Source organism: Lepisosteus oculatus, chromosome 3, assembly GCF_040954835.1.
Source record: "Lepisosteus oculatus isolate fLepOcu1 chromosome 3, fLepOcu1.hap2, whole genome shotgun sequence".
NCBI lineage: Eukaryota > Metazoa > Chordata > Actinopteri > Semionotiformes > Lepisosteidae > Lepisosteus > Lepisosteus oculatus.
In genome coordinates this window covers 38,831,207-38,854,224 of record NC_090698.1, presented here as the reverse complement: position 1 = coordinate 38,854,224, position 23,018 = coordinate 38,831,207, and the positions used below count along the sequence as shown (strand labels likewise).

At 36.8% G+C, this 23,018-nt stretch overlaps 1 protein-coding gene across 1 annotated transcript in view; it reads left to right on the top strand.

Annotated features, from left to right (window-relative positions):
* itga1 (integrin, alpha 1) overlaps positions 1–23,018 on the top strand; it is an 86,991-nt gene that overhangs the window by 12,222 nt on the left and 51,751 nt on the right. The window contains exons 2-7 of the mRNA XM_015364102.2: positions 9,502–9,622; positions 13,186–13,298; positions 14,151–14,239; positions 15,816–15,930; positions 16,487–16,614; positions 17,735–17,883. Coding sequence (XP_015219588.1) covers positions 9,502–9,622; positions 13,186–13,298; positions 14,151–14,239; positions 15,816–15,930; positions 16,487–16,614; positions 17,735–17,883 — 715 coding nt within the window. The remainder of the gene's footprint in view (positions 1–9,501; positions 9,623–13,185; positions 13,299–14,150; positions 14,240–15,815; positions 15,931–16,486; positions 16,615–17,734; positions 17,884–23,018) is intronic.

Below are 23,018 nucleotides of genomic sequence, written 5' to 3'. Positions count from 1 at the left end.
GACACTACTGTAAATCTACTTCAATTGGGTGTGTGCTTCTTGGATACATGCCTTTCTAACCAGTAAAATGAATTATGTCATTCTTTGGGTAATTTTTGTTTCCATGCTTAAAAAGATTAAGTTCTAGAAGATTAGAGCCATTTGTGCCCTACATTTTGGTTACTTACAACACTCCCTTCAGTTTAATCATTCCAAAGCAGTCCAAAAAATAATCTTTGAAGACTATTTGTTATAAAAGTAACATGTTATCTGTGATATCTATGGGTAAAGTGCTTACATTTTTTGCTAAAGGTTTGTGATTTGGAAGTATCTTCTAAAGAAAGAAATAAAAGGTTATCAAACAAAGGTTATCATTTACAAATTAAAGTAAATGAATATCAGTAATAAAAACAACATACACTAGTAGACATTTTGCCTTTGAATTGATTCTTTTTGTATATCAAAGGAAACCGTTATGCTGCTGTGGTGAATAATAAGCCGAGTACCAAGCATAAGGTCACAGCGAAGCCTCTGGAGTCTTAGGGAAGGCCCAGTGGGAGCAAGGCTTTAATGAGAGATGATGAAGTAATAATGCATGATGATTAGAGATGGAACTCTCCGAATTAATGTGTTACTAAGCAGGAAAAAGCCTGCCTTAACGTTCAGAGAAGCAGAAGCAGAGAAGCTTGCTGGAATGAAGCTGTCCAACTTTAGGTGAAGGTTATCAGCTGAACAAGACTGAAAAGGCTGGGGTGTCACAAAGCGAAGCAAAGAACCGTATGCAGGTCTTGAACGAAACTAATTGGGCAAAGCAAGTCGGTGTCGGTGACGCAGGCAGTGAGTCGGATTTCAGGAATGCGAGAAGGTTTGGAAAGGTTTTCGAAAAGGGTGACAGAGCGAGGAGAACAGGCTGTTCAATTCCAAGCGATGAAGTATGGTTTGAGGAAGGTTTAAATAACAGGTGCGGCGAAAGACAAGAAGCATGATTGGATGATTATTTAGTGCGTTGTCGTTTCCGAGAATTGGATCGGGCTGATTAAGTGAGGTTGTGGGAATGTGCCGGCGTTTAGGACGGTTAAGTAACAGATTATGATGTATCGTGACATGGGGAGCCATAGCCTAAGAGAAGGCGGCGAATTGAAAAAGAGGAAGGGTTGAACTAAGTTAAGCTTCACAGTTGTTATCCAAGTAGTGGGGATAATATGCTGCATTTGTCTAGGTTGAACAGCATTTATGCAAAAACTATTCAGTAATTATATCAATTCAGTAAACAATCTTGTTTACAGCAAGTTATAGCAAGTTATAGATTATCCTTAACAGAAGCTTTTTGTTCACAGACCCCCTCTGTAGATACTGAGGTCTGATGACACAATCACCCTCCTGCATATACCAAATTAACACCGGCAATGTACTTGTCCATAAAACGGTGCAATGGAATCCTATGCAGTCAGATGTAGATTCACCCCCAGTCAGAGTCAAAGAACAGACACACAAAACAGATGCAAAATCTTCAATAGGTACAGCATGTTTTACTGTAGACTTAAAGTTTATGATCCAGCCAATCCATAACAAACTATTTATAGTGAGCAGCTAGACATGTAATCATGTTCTTAGCCCAGTATGAGAACAATAATTAGCATACAAATAGTAATTTATGTACATGATGTTGGAGTAGATACATTATTACACATGCTATACAGTATGTGAGCTGCAGCTGATATGCGAGATTAGTGTACAGGACTACAATTGCTTACACTTTTTTTTTTTCTTGTCTGGTTCTTAAGTGTTTGAAGATATGTTCTTGAAACAAAAACTCAATTCAGCATAACTACCACTCTGATTGTTTTAGTTTTGTTAACACAACACCCTTTGAAGCACAATGCACAGAAACCTAAGCTTCCTAATCTTATTGTCAAAGTATAAATGAGTTTCCTTATACTTGTACTTGTGTATTTATGTTTATTATGGTCAGTCATGCAATGCAAAAGTGAAATTCATTTTTATGTTATTCACAGTAAAAATATTGTACTTTTATACTTATTATATTTATACTAATTTTATAAAATGTTAATAACCTTAATTTCTTACAATGTTAGTATTGGTAATTGCTTTAGCTATATTATTGTGTATAAAGAACATGTCTGCATGAAACTAGAGAGGTTTGATTGAGCTGAAATGTGACTAACTAAATTCAAATGACCTAAAGTATTTTTTTTTTAATTTGAGAAGGTATCAATAGGGAAGCTACATTGAAAGTACACATTTGTTTTTATGGGAAACAGTTCTAAGAAAGAAAAATACACATGCAAAGCCATTTCACAGGAAGCAATCTATGCCACTTGCAGCATATACAGTATTTTATTAATTCATTAACTTCTTTCATCTATTAGGGCCCCTGTTACGAGTCTGGCAAGTAAAAACGAAACTAAGAAATAAACCCTAATGCGGGAGCTGGAAAATAATCCTGCAAAAGAACTTCTCTGCAATTCGAAAAATCTAAGTCAAAAGGGGAAGCGAGTGATCCTAAATCGAGAGAGAGTGATTGCCGAGTCATCCCGCAATCCGGGAGCCGTAGTAAAGGGAGAAAGCCAGAAACCCAAAACCTAGAGGGGCACTTTCCAAAACCAAGCCGTAATCCAAAAGCCATAGGTCCAACAGAGAAAAGCAGTTCCGAGCCAAAAAGGTATAAACAAGAAAAAAAGCATTAAGCAGAAATGAAGCTCACACGGAAAACCAATGGTGAGCGAGGAGATTAGGGAAGACTGTGCTTAAGTTTATAATGAGATGGAGGTGTGGTGGTTGTAGGGGTTTTGTGCATTTACTGGGACAATTATTAATTGTAGCAGTAAGTTACAATATGATTCTTTGATGGCTATTAGAAAACCAACCTTGCGGGATAACTCAGCAACGCACACACACGGATACTAATACACCACAATACATTTATTAATACATAAAATGTGCATATAAACATAACATATCTTCAGAGTGAGGGTTAGCAGAATACAAAAGATATATATTCAACAACGAAGAGTTACAAATATGAAGAGGGACATACATTCAGTATACCATTCATTTATATTGTTTCGTTAATTAACTTTGATTACAACTTCTACACTAGATACTCAAAGGCAAGTACATCACTCACAGGAATTAAATTGATATCAACTGGGGTTGAGGTAACAATTGAATTCTAGAGCTGTAATGCAGAATGTTGAATACTCATCCAATCTGTTTGGATTCAGATCTCCCATGGACATTAAGGAACAGCAGCAGGCTGATGCTACATCCAATAGGCATCCTCTGGCCTGGTGCCAGGCAGTGCTGGTCCAGCGTGAGGTGTGGGAGAAGGAGGGAGAGATTTCTGCTGTGGAACGCTGGCAGTTACTCTCTGAAGACCGGCTAGTTAGTCCTGGCTTAACTAGCAGAAATTGTGCACATGGAAAGTGACTGCAGGTCCAAGCAAGTCACACTCTTTAGGCAGGAAAAAGACCGGTTCATTCCCGATGCGACGCTAGTCCTGAAAACTGAGATTAGTTTGAGTAGTTCACTCATTGATCAGGCAAGCGTTCACAGTGGGGTCCTGGCAGTTCACAAGGCTTGCTGCTGGGCTAACCTCGGGCAGATCCTTTGGTTACGCGTGGGCGACCTCCGTTCTCAACTCTTAGAACATAGTAAAGTCCTGGCACTCAGACACACTGGCCGTCACGTGATTGTCCGAGCTGAGTCTGAGAATGTTCTGGAAGGGCCACCTTCTGGGCCCTGTGCTACCTCTTTTATCTGGAGGAACTACGGTCATTCATTGGTTGACTGTTCTGTTGGCACTCGAGACCCACGTGGGGTTAACCTGCCCTACCAGTTCCTGATTGGCTGATCAAGGTGGAGGATGAGTAACCATGCTCTCTGACATGGAATCTCCCAGACAGTAAGGCACCAGAGATGACCATTTATTAGGGTGGTTGGAGAATCTCAGCCTTGGGAGTTGTTCCTTATCAGGAAACTCTATCAGATAAAAAAACCTTAAATCTGAACAAAATTGAATGGCCTCTCTGTGTCCAGCACCACTGAGATGAGGGAGAGAGGGACCGGCAAGGGAGCAGCAAACTTAATACCTGTATTATTAAAAAGCCTTGCCACTACATGGTGAATAAGTGATCCAATAGGTTGCCTAATTCAGCGTGGTCTATGCCTTCTTCTGCTAACAGAACTCCATTGCTGGGAAGCAGGGATCAAAACATTACCCCCCTACCCCCACCTTAGTGGGACAATTAGGGAAGTTGTGATGGAAGTCCCGGATCAGGGTTGGATCCAGTATATTCTTTTGTACCCACGAACGTTCCTCTGGGCCGTAGCCTTCCCTATCAACAAAATACTGCAGGGAGCCACAAGACCAATTGGAGTCTAAGATCTCATTAACAGTAAAGGCAGGAAGTCTGTCAATTACCTGAGGCGGTGGGGGTTGGGGTTGGGGTTTTGACAAAGTGGATCTTGTGAAAGGGCTTAAGGAGGGAAATATGGAATGTAGGGTGAATCCTAAGTGTATTAGGCAAGGCCAGTTAATACAGTAAGTTACTGGAGTGAACTGCACGACGAAAAGGGCCGATGTACCTGCAGGCAAGCTTGCGAGATGGTTGCCTTAGTGGAAGGTGTCGGGTAGACAAACAGACAAATTGTCAACGTTGAAGTCTGGGTAGAGCTCTGGGGAATACTGGGGAACCATCCAAAGACACAAAGAGCAGGAATTCACTTTAAAGTCTTAACCATCCTTAACCAACCAACCTTTACCATGACAGTCTTACACTGTACAAGTTAATACTTATATTTGTAATAGTAAAAGGAGTGTAAGCATTTTTGCAGTCGCCTAAACAAAACCTATTCTATTAATTGCAGTGAAGGAACAAAAATAAATGCAAGCACCCCCAACACTGGCCATGGTGAATGTTTTGATCTGATATTTGACATTTGCATTTGATATAACAGGTTGGGAGAAATATATCATGCAATGGCTATTTGGAAACTATGTATTAAATTGCTGCAGTATTTGCTCTTACTGAAGCAATCAATAGAGCAGTTCAGAAACAGCCAAGTAAGCATTACTAAAACTAATTGAAGCCTAACAAAATAAAAGCACAGGACGCTTTTACTGTAAATCTCTTTTACTGAAATTATTTTTCAGGACAAGTTCAACAGATACTATGAATCTGAATCTGTTGTTGAGATAGTTTTGAGGATTAGCTTGATTACTACTTCTTGGAAATTTGCACTCAGATCTAGCAATAGATATACATAGATATATGCCAAGCTATTCAGTTGACCTTTACAGTATATTATACACTACTGCTTTACAGCTGCATTTTTTACTTTACTCAAGGAATGCTCAGTATGTTTTAGGTTCCATTCTATAGGGGTATAATGTACTGTAACTGTAATTAGCTTTATTACTAATTAGCAGTTAATACTGTCTATACCTGTAGTGTAATTCTTAATCTTTGTCCTAGGGGACTGTTGTCTGATGATTTTTGTCCAGCTTTTAATCACTTATGTTGTAATTGATCAGCTCGCTTGTTCAGACTTTTTTTCTGAGCTCAGGCCTTAGTCTTAAAAAAAACCCTATGTAAAGAACATTGTTGCCAACAATGTCAGCGTACAAACATAGTCAGCGCACAAAACATTATTCAGTCTCTCCTGAACTTGTTAAAACAATAAATGTTCTCTAATTTCTGACTAAATAGTTCTTAACAGATGAGTAGTATATGATGAATGGTGAACAGATTCAGGGAGGAAAGAAAATATGAGACACTCCCACAATGAGTTACATTGTCAGGTAACACACATGGATGTGGGCAGTTCTGAAATTGACTAATTAGCACATGGTTGGTCCCACTCACCTTGCAACATTTAGTGCGAAATATATATTTTTTTAAATAATCCTCAAACACAAAACTAAAACAGTCATCCTCTGGTCATAAACTTGGAGTAAAAACGACAGGACACAGTTTTGACTTTCAATCAGTTTAAAAGCAAACCATCAAAGTTACTAACTACAATCAAAACTGGGAGGTTACAATTGCAGACTTCCCTGTTTTATAAGCAGACTTCCTGATTTCACTTGGGACTCAGCTAATACTGTGGCCAATGAGTACCGTTAACATGACCTTTTGTAATAAAGTAAACACTAGAGTGTTTTGGTATTTTGAGCACTTAAAATGCAATTGGCAAGGCAGTTTTAAAGACTTAAAATACTCACAATGCATGTTCTTTTTGTAAAAACTTGTTTTTATATTGTGTACTTACCATTAATACACCATTATTACCTGTGTATACCATTAACAAGAACTACTGTAGTAATGTTATTGGTAGAATATGACATAAGTATTTTATTATAATAATCATTTACAAGGGAACAGAACTATAGACAGTTTGGCAGTGGAGCATGTCAGTATTTCACGGATCATTACTCATTACTTTGTGGACTGCAGTTTGGTTCAAATGGTAAAGTTGCTCATCTGTAACCGGTATTTTCCAGACACTAGCACACAGTTTTCTGAGCACTGGTGAGGGCAAAGTGGGATTAGTTGACCAGGGCTCTCTCAGAGCTTAATAACATAGTGACCCTTGCTGCTTCCTACAGTAGGTGCTTGCAGGCATGCAGTGTTGCCAATGATGGTCATACTTCTTCCCCAACTGGCAATGAAACTCTGGGATCACCTGGGATATGATAAAAGACAAATAAATTGAAACTGTGTACATCAGGAAAGTCTGTCTGGCTTTTCTCATTCTCCCCCGTTTATAGCTCTAAATTTACAAAAAAAACATAATATTTTAACATATCTTTTCCTTTCCCACCAGGAAACCCACCCCTTTCAGTTCCCCAGATGACACCCTTGCCTGAGACTGTTGCACTAACTCCTTTGCCAAAATAATGTGAAACCTGTTTAATTTATAAAAAAACTTACATTGAAATGTCACTTTCAAGTGGTCTAATAAAAATATGTATTAATTTGTCTAAGAACATTTTCATAATTACAATAGTAACCTCCTTTCATTTCTTTAACCTCTGTTGTGATACATCAACACAGATCCGCTGGCCATGTTTACGTATAGCAGACAGAAGTAGTTTGACATGACATCTGTAAACACGTTACTGCCATTAGTTAAAAGGCAATATATTTTACATTCTCAGTTAAATGTTATACTGTAGGTGGAACTGACCACATGAATTCATGATAGGGTTTTTATTTTACAAGCAAACCTCTGGTGCTCCTCTCTTTATATCTGACCATTTGACTCAAATTGATTAAACCACCTTGTGAGGTGATTTCCAATTTACAAACAGATACTGAATAATCATATACTGTACAGTAGTTTAGGGTACCATCTTAGTATTCAGTGTTTGTTGCTGATGTGTTTTTCAAGCACAGATGCATACCGACCATGGTGTTTGGGACAGTCATATTGTACATACTGACATTACAAAACAAATATAAACCCATCATTATTATTGTAAATGTGTTTTATAGTAGGTGGTGCAGTTGTTCAGTAAGTTAGCATTGTTTCCATGCAGCACTGGGGCCCAGGGTCCAACATAATTATACTGTATGTGTGGAGTTTGTATGTGTGAGTTTCTGCCAGGTGCTCAGGATTCCTCCCACAGCCCAAAGGCATATTGGTGAGTTGATTGGCATCAGGGAAAGCTGATTGGCCCTAGCGTATGTGCATGTTTGTGTCTCTGTGTGCCTTGTGAAAAATTGTCCTGTTCGGAGTGCCTGCCTTTGCACTTCCAGCTTGTAGGGATAGGCTCTGGCTCCCCTGCTACATTGATCTGGAAAAACAGATCTCTGCAGCATAGATAAAGTGAACACAAACAGATCTAGGTTTGATCTGCATTTGGTATTTATTTTTTATAATGTATTTCTTTGTTTCAGTTCAATATGATATGATTATGACTTGCTGCTTGTTGTTATCACATTAACCATTGCATTGTGATTTTCTGGGTTCATATAAATAATTAACTATTTCATTTTTAGCCAAAAATCTTGCAACATAATGTTGTATTCAGAGTGCAACCACAATATTAACAAGAAACACTCTCTCTCTCTCTGGGTGTTTTCCATAATATTCTTTAATGGAAAATTAATGGAAATGTGCTAATTGTTTAAATAGCTGAATAATGTAGCAAGTACCACATGTCTACTAGCAAATCATAAATATAAGGAGTTACAGAAAGGAATTTCTTTGCATGCTATTTGGAATGAACGGTCTAGCTGTGACTAGAACAATGAGGCCGTGTACACTATAAATAGTGGGTCTTTATTTTATAGCCTCCAAAAAGAAGAATCTGAAAGATTAAGAGCGCTTTTTCTCAGAACATTTTTGTCTGAGAGGATGAAAGGTCAGCAACAGAGTCAGAGGTGACAAAAAATAAAATTTTAAAAGTATTTACTTCTGTATACAAAGGGCTGAATTCATAAAAAAATCTTTAAATCCTATTTGTAGGTTTTCCTTTTGAATATACCAGTGCTTTATGCATGCATGCATTCATCTGAGAATACTTTTTGGTTTCACCAGGTTACAAGTCCTTACATATTGAACACTTCAGTCTGTGCTTTGAACATAAGAGCTTTTATTTCTTACTCCTACTCCCCTCATTAAATACTGCATGAGGTAGTGCTGTAATATCTGTTAGAATCTTTTCGTACTAAAACAACTAAGAAAACTATTTGCCACAAGGTGTTTAGGGCCAGATTAAAGAAAAAACTACACCCATCCTGCAAAGGCAAATTGGAATCCCAGCCCCTGACAGCAGGTTTTTATTAGGTATAAGCAGCAAGCCTCTGGCAAGCATAACCTGTCACAGTTTACTGGTTTCTAATATACAATATTGCTGGTGGTTGGTTTGCAGGTTTGATTTAACCCATAGTTTCTTATCTAGTTTTAGAAAGAAACATGAGATATTAGTGTAGAACTTGTAAACCAAATCACTCACATCCTACCTGGTTATTCAGCTACCTTTTGTAATCTTCTATAATTTTATTTTATAGAATTGTATAATGTTATGATCAATATCTTAGATTGACCAATGTCAGTCTTTTTAGATTAAAGGCACGTTTTACCATTAAACACGTACAATTTTCGTACAATTCCAGTACAAGGTAGCATAAAAGAAAAAAAGCAACTCTAAGATCTCTCGTTTCATTTCTCAGCTTGTAAAGAAATAAGATAAAATCTTTAAATACTCATACTATATAAGAATAAATATCAACCTTGGTTTTGACAATATATTTGTTGTTTTTTTTTCATTATTGTACAGTATTTTCACTGGACATTAAGGAAAATCTTATAGATCGGTAATAAATTACAGCAAAGATCTTTTATTTGTTCCACCTTTAGTGTTGTTTTTAAAAAAATGACATTGCAGAGCAGGTCACTATTTTTCTTTTGAGACACCAAAAAATAAATCTGAATTAAATACAACTAAATAAATGTCAAAAACCTTTCTTGTTTATTTTGTTTTCCTTCCAGTTTTACTTCAGTGTGCTACAGCATTCAACGTGGATGAGAAAAATGGCATGTCATTTAGTGGCTCTGTAGAAGACATGTTTGGGTATAGTGTTCAACAGTTTGAAAACAGTGAAGGGAAATGGTAAGTTAATTGCAGTGCACTTTCTGGTATTTTTTTTTATATAAGGCAAAGTGCTACAGACACAAGTAAGTCCTGTTTATTGAAACAAGATGGAGACAGTCCAGTCCTAAGTGTCCTTAGTGTCCTTTCTTACAGACTTTTATTGGCATGAAAAATAAGTGAATGTAATTAATGTTTTTTTTTCCATGTACAACAAAAAAAAGACAAAAACAAAACTCACTCACTGATTCTTATGTTTGTTTCCTTCTAGTTAAAACAAAGGACTACCCTCTTTACCATTTTATTCAGTAGTTCAGTGTGGGCCTCATCCCTACAAATTTTACACATTTTTTTTCAATGCAACAACCAAAAAGCTGGGAATGCCTGTTAAGAGGCATTGGATTAGACAATAATTGGTTCAATTAGATAAAGAGTTGTTCCCAAATGAACATTAGTGATTAATGCAGGACTGCAGCGCTCTAGGATTCAGTTTTATAATCTCTATATCATATCTTGGAACAGGGGCATAAATCTAATTCTGGTTCTGGAATTCCCAGATCCACATATTTTATATGTCACCCATAATAACCTATTTCGATTGGGAACATTAGTAAGTTATCAATATAAGCAATTTATTTCTTTATTAAAGGGCACATCGATTGTTGAGTGCGTTTAAATTATTGTCCCAGATAACTTCTAAACTGTGTGCCACAGAGATGCAGTGGATAGCATTGCTGCCTCACAGAAGTGGGGAACTGTGTTCAATTACTATCTGCGTGGTGTTTGCACTGTATGTTCTCCCTCTATTCATGTGGGTTTTCTCTGGGTGTTCTGGTACTGATACATACTGATACTGGTAGGTTAATTGACTTTCTCGAATAATTGGCCCTGATCTTTTAGCCCTGAATTTGTGTGTCTGTGTTTGTGTCTGCCCTGTAATGTCTTAGTTTCTATTCTGGAAATTTCACCCGAATATGTATCCAATCATAAAGTATAATGTATGAAAACATAAAAAAATATTATGTCTTTTTTGAGCAGATTAATTTAATTTAAAGTTGTATGGAGATATAATTTATCAATTTTGTTTTCTTTAAGTACTTTAGCATTTATACATGTGGTTGTGGGTTCCAGAAAGTACAAGCATAAATGCCCTCCTGGTGTTAGTTACAATGCACAGCTCAAAGTCCACAGCAAAAAAAGCCACAGACAAAAACAAGGGTCATAAAGAGGTCTCCTTTCAAACTTATACTGATTTAATCTTTACAGTTGCCATCTGTGGCCTCCTGCTTGGCTTTTCTAATTGCACTCTATGTCTGTATCTCACTTTCCTCTTCACCAACGATCACACCTTGAGCTAGTAGAACATGATACTGTATATTAAATCTAATATACTAATATAATATATGTTTTACCAGTCCAGTACTGGATAAGAGTTCTATGCAAACACAACAACAAAAAGCTTGATTAAAAGTAACGTGAGACAACTTTAATAAGCTTAAAAATTCAACAATAAACATTTTTAAGTGGTAGGGCTAGTGATAATTAAAACATGTTTGGCACTCTAGTCTGTTACTGGTACCAGGTTACTTATATATAAAAACCTTCACATAAATACATTGTAAAACTGGGTGACTCTGCCCCCTTTCTCTATTGAAACAAGTCTAACTACACATTAATTTTCACTGCTACATCTGTTCTCTTTCTTTTTCTTTTCCCGTTTACAACCGTTTTTTTGTGCAATATATGCCAGGGACCTGTGCAATACATTTATATCTATATTTATATCTATATCTATATCTACATCTATATTTATATTCATGTGTGTAATACGATTTTTCTGTGTACTGTTCTGTTCTAGTTTGTTCTTTGTGTGTCCGGACTGTGAGTTACTCTTGTATTGTATTGTATGTATTGTACTATTATTATATAATTCGTTACACTGTGGCTGTGTTGTCTGTGTTAAGCTGCTGTTGCACTGCAATTTCCCTCACGGGATCAATAAAGTATCTATCTATCATAAATACCATTCACCACCCCTTTGAAAATGAATGGTTTCTTTAAATCTTTCTACACACATGTGGAAATGATTGCCTTAGTATAGTAACCTGTCCTAATGCATTCTAATTAAGAAAGTTCACATGGGACATAAATATGGGTTCATAAATTTCTACTATGGTACTAGAGTTCCCATAAAAGCCCAGTAATCAACATTTATGATAACTGTTAATGTCACGTTCAGCATGTGTTTTAAATCATTTTCGCATTTTAATTTTCTCATTTTCTTCTTCAAAACAAGCAGAAAGGAATGGAAGTTAATTCCACTGTTAACATGCTATTGGAATGATGCCATTTGTAAAGCTGAAAGAATACTGAAAAGAAACAACTTTGACTTCAACAGCTACCCAGTAATGCTGTTGAAGCCAATACCCTGGCTTCTTTCAAGAAACAGCTGGAAGGAGATCCTTGGACTAATTAGCTACTAATGATGGAAGGAAGGTGGACCAAATGGCCTTCTCTCATTAGCAGCCTTGTTTATGTTCTTATACAAGATGTTTATGAAGTTATTTGGCATTTTACACATCTGCATCATGAAACTGAATATTGCAATTAAACCATGAGGAACATGTTCCCATGGACAGCAAAAGCACACACCATAACATAAGCAAAACGTGACAAGTGAAAGTGTCCAGGATACAGTAGCTTTAATTGGAGTAGTGGCTAAAACTGATCACTTACCAGCAGCTGTGGGCTCCTTGTAAAAGAGTGAAACAGCTGGTGAAGCCACACCATATTCTTATTTTTAAAGTATTCAATAGTTGTTTCATGTTACAATTTTGATTTTTGGTCAATGAAATTCTGACAGTGGATGTGACCATGAAGGCTGAAACAAACCCCATGTTATTCCATGTGTGATAGCTCAGGGTTGCTAATCACCACAGCCAGACTTGTTTCCACTCATCTTCTTGCATGGAAGAAGTGATCTAACATGAAGGAGGTGTACATATCTGCAATGAAAATAATTGTAATCAAAACAAAACACATGACCAAAGCTTAACTCCTGTTGCTAATGTTACTGTCATTTCAGTTCCTCACTGTGTGGTTAACTGCTTGCCAGCACAGCTAACATAAGGTTCCATGACCTGCACAAAAACTCTTGCCTGCTCGCTTGCTCTGATTCTGCAAACTGATTAGGATCCACTTCACTTAGCCAGTCTGGTCATGTGACAGCATATAGCAAGTCATCCCCATGGCCCTCTGAACAATGTAGTTGATCCACTTTTCTCCCCTTCCCCATAAAACATGTTTTTTCTGACAAAATATTATTACTGTAGTGACATCAGGGGTAACAAGGCTGTTGAGTAAATGTGCATGTTTTACAGAAAGACAAAGTATTATTATTATTATTATTATTATTATTATTATTATTATTATTATTATTATTATTATTATAGATGTGATATCAGAAGAAATCGAAGTACAGTAATTGAGATTAGATTTTGTCTAAACGTCTATAGATATAAATAACCATATCTGGGATCATTGGTTTCTGAAAAACTGTAAATGCCTCTTTGTTACTGTTTTAGGGTACTGATTGGATCTCCCTTGGTTGGACAGCCAGCAAAAAGAACAGGAGATGTCTACAAATGCCCTGTAGGCAAGGGCAGGAATTCCAGCTGCATGAAACTTGAGCTGCCTGGTAGGAAACAATATCATATTTGTTGGGCTTGTGCTTTACTTCTGTGTAACATTCCTGAAATTACATCGATGGTTGCTCAGAGAAGATTATAGCTCTTGACATGATGTGCTAGTGTGCATTAAATGTATCAGATGTACTGTACAGTGGCAGAACAAACATTCTAAGTTCCATCAACAGGCAATGCATCTTTCATAACTTATGGTAAAAAATAAAGCAGTATTATGTTCCACTTTCAGAATGTCTGTCTTTATTAAAAGAAAATCAAATTATAGTTTGAGATTTTTTTTAAAAAGAGAAATAACTCATATCTGTCATTTTCACACATTTCACACATAATATCAACATGAAATTACCTCTGCTTGTTCCTTTGCCGCTCTGAAAGGAGCTTCATGTACAGCTCAGCTCATTAACACTTCTATTACTACAGTAAATTTAACACTATTATTATCCTTACTGTTAATGTGATGGATGCATATCTGCTCCCTCTCTATCAGGATTCAATCACAGTTGCTCAAAGTCCCCTAGCTACACAGCAGCACTCCCTAGAAAGTGGCACATCCCATTAACGAAAAAAAAATAATCCCACACTGAGCCCTGTAATTTACCTATACAGTACCTGTTCTACCAACACTAATTACATACTGGTGATATGATCTGTGTTAATTCTCACTCACAAAACTCAAATGATAACTGAGAACATCTCTGTTTATCAATCATTTTAATGATTAAGATGTTAACAACATAATGTTTTGCCATACCTATGGGAGACAGAATGGGACAAAGTATAGCTGGTGTTGTCCTGTTTCTCAGGATTCACTTGGTTTATTATTCACTTGGTTTTCTTTCTCACAGAATACACAACAATTCCCAATGTTACTGAAGTCAAGGAAAACATGACCCTTGGAACCACTTTAGTCACTAATCCAAATGGAGGATTTCTGGTGAGAAAAAGGATTTTAAAACGTATAAAAGTTAAAGGAAAAGAGTATGAAGAATTACAAGCATTCACAGAAAAGAAGATCTTGAAGTAGATTAATTAAGGCATGAGTATTATTATTATGAGTATACTGTAGGTATTAAAAATCACCAGGGCAAGATAATATTCTACCAATTATACTGTGTTACATGTACTCACAGAAATCTACAGTTATCAATAGACTACTAACAAAAATCTTTCAACAGACACCCAGGAGAATCATTATTCCCATGGATTTGGAAAATTCCTTATTTGGGACCTATTAATAAAATGGTGACAAACTTGAACTGAGAAGCTAGAGACCCCAAGCAATCGTGTATATACCATAGTTACTGTACATGTGCCGATGTACAGCATAGTTATATTTCATCCATTTTACAGAATTATTTCTAAGACAAATAACTATTTCATTACACAACTTAACAATAAATCTCAGTGTTAATTGCAACATATTTAAAAATAAAAATGTATTGTATTTGGTAAAATAACTTTTTTAGCTAGCTACAGTATATACATTGTGGCAAAAAAACAACTTTACAATACAGATCAGTTTTTTGTATTGTTACCTTTAAGAACCTTTTACCAAGAATGTGACTGTAGTCTTGTTGTGAAGACAAATGTCTAGAAAAAAACAGGTCTTGATAGAGCAATATGGATCACTGATGGGAATCAATACTGTTTGAGTCTTTCAGAATGATTACACTTTTTGTGCTGACTGATATTCTTCTTTCAATTTTATGATCCAGAGTTTTCAGAACACTTTCAACTACAAATAAATATTTTAATGTTATTAAATTATTTATTTATTATTTAATTGTTCTTATTTTCAAATGCAATCAGCAATTGTTTCTTGCTAATGTCACAACAATTTAGCAACAATTTCTTCCTCCCAAAGTAACAGAGATCAATCAGAGTAAGAAGTCCAGTATGGTGATGCATCCCTCTGCCACTTAAAAGTATATCCACACCCGCTGACTGGTCTATTCACATGTGGTTCCGGGGCCAAGGAGATGCTTAATAGTCACAGAGATTGCTGTGGAATTTAATAGTGCATTTTAAATGTAGAATGTAATGTGGGCTCATTCAACACATGATCATTACATCATGCTTGGGTCACATTAGTGATCTTTTGGTTTCTCGGCTTGCCTAATAGAAATTGATTAGAAATGTTGGATTCCAAACTGAAGATGAACCAAATTGTAAAAAATTAAGTACATTTTGATACTGCAATATAATACATTTTTATGCTGAAAAAAACAAAATTTACTGTATTTGTAAATTTTGATATTGCTATTATTGAATTCCAAATTTCAGGCTCTGGAAAACATATAATGCACTATCAATGATATTTACTGTATGGTGATTTATTAATTCTGCATTTAACTCTAACCTTGATAAGAATATACTTAAGCTATTTCATTTGGTAATGAAGCTATTCATGTCTTTGATAAAGGTCATATTCACAAAATCCATGTTGAATTACAGTCCTTTTTTGTTTCTTCTACATTGCTAGAGAAAAAAAAATGTTTTTAATTTTTTAGGCTTGTGGACCATCATATGCCTATAAATGTGGAAGTCTGCTGTATACAACGGGCATATGCTCCAATATCAGTTCATCTTTTGAGGTTGTTAACTCTATAGCTCCAACTGTGAAAGGTATGCAAACCACAAGTTTAGTTTACTCACTGTGTGTTTTGGAAGAGCACTGAGCAGAACTAGTGTACTGTACATGATGACATACCAGACACTGTAAACTGCTCTGCAATGAAACCAACATTTCCAATTTAGGAAAGAGCTGTTTTTATTGCTCTGTGCTTTTCTCCATCTGCAGTCCTAGGAGTACTAGGAGTAATTCAAGCACATTAATCTTCTCAGCTTCCCAGCTAGCTCAGTAAGACTAGATGACTGTAGCCTGTGTATTTCCAACCATTACTTTTCCTTTTTCCAACCATTTTCATTTTTTATTTTTTAATAAACAAATTTTATTTTATCACTTTCACACTGAATAGATTGGCATTTAACTACAGTAATATAATTTGTGGTTACTAAAATTCATAGAACCATAATATCTATTTATAATTTAGGTGTTTGCAAAATAAAATTCCCTAAATGTATTGCAAGTGCATAAATTATCATTTTACTGCATGTGTTGTTGTTGTTGTTGTTTTAATATAAGCTTGTAAAACCTATTGTATATTATTGTATATTCCAGGGTGTAAAACTGCACTTGACATTGTAATTGTTCTGGATGGCTCTAATAGTATCTATCCTTGGAAAAGTGTAATTGACTTCTTAGTAAAACTGCTGAAAAGCATTGATGTTGGCCCAAACAAATCACAGGTAAGGAATCAATACAAGATTATAATTGAATACCCTACTTGTAAACACAAAACAGGGCTAAGATCTGACCCGTAAAGGAGAGCAATTACTGTACATCTTACATTGACTCATTATACTGTAGTTTAAAGCAGCCCCTTTCTGTACTTATACATTTGATTCCGGGTTTTTTCTTAAATAACATTTTGTTATTCCGTGATTTCTCTGTTGCTTCTTTACCCCTTGCATTGAGTGTTCAATAAAATTTAAATATTGTCTCAAATGCTTGCAAATCCTGAGTAGAAACACTGTTATTCTAGCTAACCTAAGGGAGCTGTCACTTATTGTAGCTCTATGCAGTATGCATTGTACAAGCTCTGTTCCTCAGATTTAAATTGAGAAATTATGATTTTGATTAAAATAAAATATTTCTCCTTTTTTTCTCTCCTTATCTGGTTATTCCATCTCAATTTTTCTCCCACAAGATGTGTTAAGAACACCCCAGACTTCCCGAAGCAGTGGTTAATTAGTGGTTAACTGCGTCACTTTTGGAACTGTACATCATTGGCTGAATTTGTATTCTTCTACTGGTCTGAACCTGAGTAACCAGCTTCAGACCACCACAGAGTGTATATTTTCTCCATGCTCAAGACCCGAAATGCAACTCCTCTTGTGTTTGTTAGCTTACTGTCATTCTCCATGGGTTTCATGGGTACTTGGTTAGTTTAGATGCTTTCCTATTTTAGAAGACCACTGTATACTGTATCCACATCTCTAGAAAATGAGATCCACAATGCAAAAAAGAAAACATTAAAAATCATCTGAAAACAGCATTTGCAGTGGGGCAAAACAACAAAAATGTCTAAATGCATGTTAAAATTGTAGTTGTTAATGTAAAATGTTATTAATGTTAACCTTCTGTAACTCATACTGTATATTCTTAGCAGATTACATTTTTGGATCATGTTTTTCATTATATTATAGGTAATTACAATGCTTGTTGAAAGACATTGTATCAGATCCAAGTCATGTCATATGCGGCATATAAATTAATCATTTCTTCCAGGGAAGGCTGAAAGCAAAGGGGTTTTTTTCATTGACCTCAAATGACAGGTTGTTGTCTGGTCTGGTTATCCCATTTTAGGTTGGAATTGTCCAATATGGACACGACATAGGTCATGTGTTCAACCTTAGTCAGTTCAACAACACTGAAGACTTAGTTGCTGCCGCAGAGAAAATCCCCCAGAGGCAGGGGAACAGAACAATGACAGCTCTTGGAATTCACACAGCCAGGTACTTTTTTATACTTTTTCTGTTCTGCCCCAGTATCTGGACTACAAAGAGGATATTACACAATGAGTCCAGCCCGACTTTCACACTGGGAAAATCATGTTTCTTTTTGTAACAATTTTAGTTTTATGGATTCTTTCAATTTTTACAAGAAAAGTTTTCCCCAACATAAATAAGAATTGCTTACTTGTCTTAAGATTGTATGTTTTTTTTAACAATGAATGCTTAGAATAAGGGATTTGAATAAATTATTCTTTTGACCGGAAGTATTTTCATTACTGTATTTCTCTTTATCGTTCCAAATAAAAGGGAGCGCCAGGTTATTTAATCACAAATTAAGGGCTCTGATTGTATCATATTTAGATGCAAAGTGTGTGATGGAATGAAAAACAAATTACTGTATTATCTGTTATATATTTCCAAGCAAACAAATTCAAGTTGATTTATAGTATTAATATTTATACCCTAAAGGTGGGAATTTAATTCCCTCGGGAGGGGGATCAGAATACCTCCTGGGTATCCCTGCCTGTCGTAAGAGGCGACTAAAAGGGTTGTGTCAGGAAGGGCATCCGACGTAAAACCATCTTGCCAAAACCATGGTTGCAAAGAACACAAAGCACATACCGGATCGGCCGGGGCCCGGGTTAACAACGTCCGCCATTAGTGCTGTGTCCCAACAGGGTACTAATGGAAATTATGCTACTGTGGGGAAAACTGTAGAGTGGGGGCTACAGAAAAGAAACAAGGTGAAGGGGCCTGGAAGGAATGTTAAGTCAATGAGAGTGGGGAGTTGGAATGTTGGCACCATGACAGGGAGAGGGAGAGAATTGGTTGAAACTATGGCAAGGAGAAAAGTGGAGATCTTGTGTGTGCAAGAAACCAAGTGGAAAGGAAACAGCTCAAGACACCTAGGAGAGGGATACAAGATTCTATATGCTGGAAAGAGTACCAAAATGAATGGAGTGGGTGTGATAGTGTGCAAAGACCTAGCAGACAAGATAGTGAGGGTGGTTAGACACTCAGACAGGATTATCAATGTACAGGTGGCTTTTGAGAGTGGGTTATGGAATATCATCTCTGTATATGCACCACAGGTAGGAAGACCACAGGAGGAAAAGGATAGCTTTTTGGAAGATCTCGAAGAAGTGGTTAGCAGAATCCCAGGAAATGAAATGGTGGTAATTGGAGGAGACTTCAATGCACATTTAGGAGAGAAATGCCCAGATTATCCAGATGAACATGGTCAGAGAGGGCTAGGAGAGAGAAATGAAGAAGGAGGAAGGCTACTAGAAACACTCCAAGCTCTTGAATTGTTTGCAGTGAACACAGGGTTCACGAAGAATTATGAGCAAAAGGTGACATACAGGAGTGGAGGCCATGATACCCAAATAGATTACATATTAGTGAGAAGAATTGATAGAGCGAAAGTCCAAGATGCTAAAGTCCTGCCCTATGAGGCTGTTACCAGACAACACAGGCTACTGGTGATGGACATCACAATATTGAAGGAGCGAAGAATAAGGCAGAGGAAACACCCAGCACGAACAAAAGTGTGGAAACTGAGAGAAAACAAAGTAGATTTCAACAGGCTGGTGAAAGAAATGAAAAACAACACAGAGGAAACAGAGGAGCCTTCAGTTGAAGAAGAGTGGACTGAGATGAGCCACATCCTAGAAGAGGCTGCTACCAGGGTTTGTGGAAAGACAAGAGGAGGCAGACCGAGGGAAAATGAAGAGTGGTGGTGGGATATGGAAGTTCAGGAAACACTGAAGGAAAAGAAAAAAGCATACAAGGCACTGAAAGATGGCACTGGAGAATTACAAGAATATAAGAGACTAAAGAAGGTAGCAAAAAGAAGTGTAGCAAGAGCAAAGGAAAGAGCCTGGAAAGAATGGTATGAGAAACTTGAAACAAAGGAAGGAGAGGACCAAATCTACAAGATTGCTAAACATAGAGCGAGACAGAAAAAAGATATTATCCGGGTGGCGGTACTCAAGGATGGAGAAGGCAGAGTCTTGATTAAACAAGAACAGATCAAGCAAAGATGGCTGGAGTACTTCAAAAATCTGTTAAATGTAGAAAATGAGAGGGAGAACCTAGTGGAGGCAGACGTAGTGTGTGGACCAATCCAAGAAATTTCAGTAAAGGAAGTTACAGAAGCTATCAAAGAGATGAAAGTGGGCAAAGCAACTGGACCATCAGGAATAGCAGCAGAACACTTTAAGAACCTCGATGAAGAGGGGATTCAGTGGCTGACGAGATTGCTAAACAATATTGCAAAGGAAGAGAGAATTCCAGAAGAATGGACAAAAAGCAGTATGGTTACCATCTACAAGGAGAAAGGAGACCCAATGGAGTGTAAAAACTATAGAGGAATAAAACTTCTGGAACATGGATTGAAAATCCTGGAAAAAATTCTGGACAAGAGACTCAGGAAGATAATCAGGATCCACAACTCACAATTTGGATTCTCAGCGGGGAAAAGCACAACAGATGCCATTTTTGTGATGAGACAGTTACAGGAGAAGACACTAGAGAAAGGGAAAAAGCTGTATGTGGCCTTTCTGGACTTGGAGAAGGCATATGACCGTGTGCCCAGAGAGGTGGTGTATTGGTGCTTGAGGAAGAAAGGAGTACCAGAAAGCATGGTGAAGTTAGTTCAAGCAACCTATAGAGATACAACTACAAAGATGATAACACAACAGGGAGAGACAAAAGAGTTTGAAATCACAGTTGGAGTACACCAAGGATCAGCACTAAGTCCTTTCCTTTTCATAAACATTATTGACACACTGACAGAGGAGGTAAGAACAGAAGTGCCTTGGGAACTCATCTTTGCTGATGATGTGGCACTGATGGCAGACTCAGAAGTAGAACTACAGGAGAAAGTGTTCAAATGGCAGAGGAGTCTGGAAAAGGGTGGACTGAAAATGAATGCAGAAAAATCTGAAATAATGGTAATGGAGAGAAGAGGAGATACTATGACCAATGTTGAGGAGACAAATGGAGGAAAACTGAAACAAGTTGATGACTTTAAATACCTTGGATCAAAACTGGTAAAGGGAGGAGAAACACTGGAGGCAGTAAAACAAAGAGTGAAAGCTGGATGGAACAAGTGGAGAGAAATAACTGGAATAATCTGTGACAGGAAAATTCCCAGAAAGTTAAAGTGCAAAATGTACAAGACTGTGATTAGACCTGTATTACTATATGGAGCTGAATGCTTGGCAGTTGGAAAGAGGGAAGAGAACTTGATGAGAAGAACTGAAATGAGGATGTTGAGATGGATTCTGCAGATTTCAATGAAGGATAAGATCAGAAATGAAGAAATCCGTAGACGATGTAGGGTGGTGGATGTGGTTGAGAAGATGCGAGAAGCGAGGTTACGGTGGTATGGACATATCATGAGGAGGGACGTTGAGGAAGTAACAAAGAGGGTAATGGAATTTGAGGTGGAAGGTAACAGAGGAAGAGGCAGGCCTAGAAAGAGATGGATAGATTGTGTGAGAAAAGATATGGAGGTATGTGAAGTGAGTGAGGAAGATGTGCTCGACAGAGACAAATGGAGAAGAGCAACCAAAGCAGCTGACCCCAGGACAGTCTGGGACTAAGGCTGTGAAAAAGAAGAAGAAGAAGAAGAAGGTGGGAATTTAAGCTTGCCCTCCTTCCAAGCTCTTGAGACAAACTTTAATTTCACGTGAATGGGTTAGCATTATCTTATGATTAATCTTTCTCAAAATCAACTAATCTCATATATACATATTATTTTCAACTGCATGCAAAAGTAAATCATCGAATGTTGTGTTAAAAGATGTACAATGTGCTAGTAAGACCTTATTTAGAATACTGTATGGAATTCTGGTCATCACTTTGTAAAACTGATATTGCTGTTCTGGAATCACCCCAAAGAAGCATGACCATATACATTCTTGGATTTAGAGGAATGTAATGCTTTCACAAGCTAAATGAATTGAATTTTGTTAGCTGAACAGAGAAGACAACAGTGGGAAATGATTCAAGTATTCAAAAGTCAACCCAATGAATTTACAGTGAGACAGAAACAGGAGCATATTAGTGGAAAGAACAATTAAAATGGAAAACAAGGGGCACTTTATTAACACTAAGGATTGTAGCAACAAGCTACACAGCCATGTTGCCAAAGCTAAAACACTGGGTTCTTTCAAGAAATATTAACTGGATTTATTTCTCAGTTTAATTTGTTACAAGCAAACAAGCTAGAAGACCCTAATGGCATTCTCTCACTTGTTGCCACAGCAGTTATTACTACAATTATTAGGGAAGGCAGTTTGTAATTGTACTTTGAACTTTTCTTCATTTAAAGTGTAATTTCTAGCTGTGACTTTTCCTGCTTTGTGCTTCAACTGATGATGCAATGACTGTTATCAAATGGATAGTGCAGAAAATGACCTGTGTCTAGCTGAAACTGACATTTCTTATATTTTTAATGTCCCTTGTACCTCTTCCAGCATGTTATAGTGATTACTTTATGCAGAACATTTCATTTTGTCGTATGTCCGACTTGCAATGTTGAAGGTTACTCATTAGTTCGTTCAAAGCACATTGATACTTTAGATACTTTAAAATAATCAAACCCCTCCACCTTTTTATAGGAATTAATGCTTTGTCAGATTAACTTAATTCTGTTCTTAACATCCACTTGAAAAATACCCGTGTCTGTCTTTTTAAGTAATGCAATATTGTCTGTAGTGTAGATACTATGAGGTGATACTGTGTTTCACTATAACCTCACAATTTATTTTAGGTGGTAGGAATATCTTTCACAAGCTTCTGTCTTTCGATTATGGGCTTCGTTAATGCTTACATTTATACCAGGTTTCTGGAATGTTTATTTTAGAAGTGTGTTGTCCCCATGTTTTGTTTTTAAATTAATTGTTTTATGATTGCTGTCATGTCATGATGTCATGTTGCAATGGAATGAAATCTTTCTTTCAAACCACAGATTAACAGTAAATTGTTAGGTATACAGTAAACATATACAATAATAACATGGAGCTTACAATGAAAATACACAATGAGAGGAGATAGTAGATAGGGGTACTGAATACGATAGGAGCAAAGGGGTAAATAACAGAACGAGTTAAAGTAAAGGCCCTTCT